General features: G+C 56.5%; 1 protein-coding gene across 1 annotated transcript in view; it reads right to left on the bottom strand.

The window, feature by feature from the left end:
• SLC35F2 (solute carrier family 35 member F2) overlaps positions 1-548 on the bottom strand; it is a 54261-nt gene extending 53713 nt beyond the window's left edge. Inside the window, exon 1 of the mRNA XM_029915682.1 lies at positions 385-548. Within this exon, the coding sequence (XP_029771542.1) occupies positions 385-548 (164 nt within the window). The remainder of the gene's footprint in view (positions 1-384) is intronic.
• Positions 549-1193: the final 645 nt, after the last annotated feature.

Raw genomic sequence — 1193 nt, forward strand, 5'->3', positions numbered from 1 at the left:
GCGCTGCGGAACGCGGGGCGCCGGCTTCCCCCGCCCTGGCAGAAAAGCCGCGGCGACGGGTGGCCCCCGGTGTGCATGTCCGGGTTTCACGGTTCTGCGTCGCGATCCGGCAGATGGGGCGGTGCAGGGCTGTGCCCGGGTCGGGGGCCTGGACTTCGCTGCCGCCTGAACTTTGCCAACTGGAAAGCAGCGGCTGGCTCCTCCCCTGACCGCCCAGCCTCCTCCCTCTGACTATAAAGATACTTCCTATCTAATCTCAAAGTACTGAAGGCGCTCTCGTGCTGATTCTCTTCCACGTAAAACCCGGGGGAAATCCCAGAGGGATCGAGGCCACGCGCCCCTTCAGCGCGCCTCCTTCCTCTCCGGTGGCCTGAGTGCGCACACCTGTCCCGCAGGTGCCACGCGCTGGCGCGCAGCCTGGGCGCCCGTGCCTGGACCACGGCTGGCGAGGCCTCTGCGGGCCCGGGAGGAGGGAGCTGCTCGGAAAGTTCCTGACACACACTCCCCCACCTCTCCACCCTGCCACACCGGCTCCACCCCCACGCCATCCGTGGCAGGAGGGCCCCGCGGGTCTGGCAGAAAAGGGAAGATCAGGGAGACGAGAAAAGGCTTCTTTACAGACAGGTGTCTCCTAACCACCTCCCTCCCTGGGCGACGGGGCAGCGGGGAGGGATGAAGGAGGGATGAAGAAAAAGCCAAACAAAGGTAAATTTAAACGAGCTGGAAGTTCTGTAGGAAAGTTCTAAGAAAAAAACATCGATTTTGGAAAATGAAATGTAGCTTTCGGAACCCTGAGTTTGGCATTTTACAGGAACCCCAAAGCTTAAGTGAAATTATTGTTTGTTTGGTTTTTTTAATTGTTGAAGAGCACGGTCATGGAGAAAGGGATGACCGAACGTTAGGTACCACAGCGTATGGAGAAGGGCTCTACCAGGACTTGAGAGGATCTTCTCTAGCTATTTTTGAGCGAAAAAAGCAAGATACGGAGAAGTATGTTTAATGTAGTTTCATTTTTGTAAACCAAACAACCCATTAGACCTTCTATGTTGACAGCGTTGAATGTTACCTGAGCCCTGTGCTCCAGGAACATAGTAAGAAATGTCTCGGGGCACCTGAGTGGCTCAGTCGGTTAAGCGTCAGAATTCGGCTCAGGTCATGATCTCACCACTCGTGGGTTCCAGCCCCTTGTCCCG

Source organism: Suricata suricatta, chromosome 11, assembly GCF_006229205.1.
Source record: "Suricata suricatta isolate VVHF042 chromosome 11, meerkat_22Aug2017_6uvM2_HiC, whole genome shotgun sequence".
NCBI classification, from domain to species: Eukaryota; Metazoa; Chordata; class Mammalia; order Carnivora; family Herpestidae; genus Suricata; species Suricata suricatta.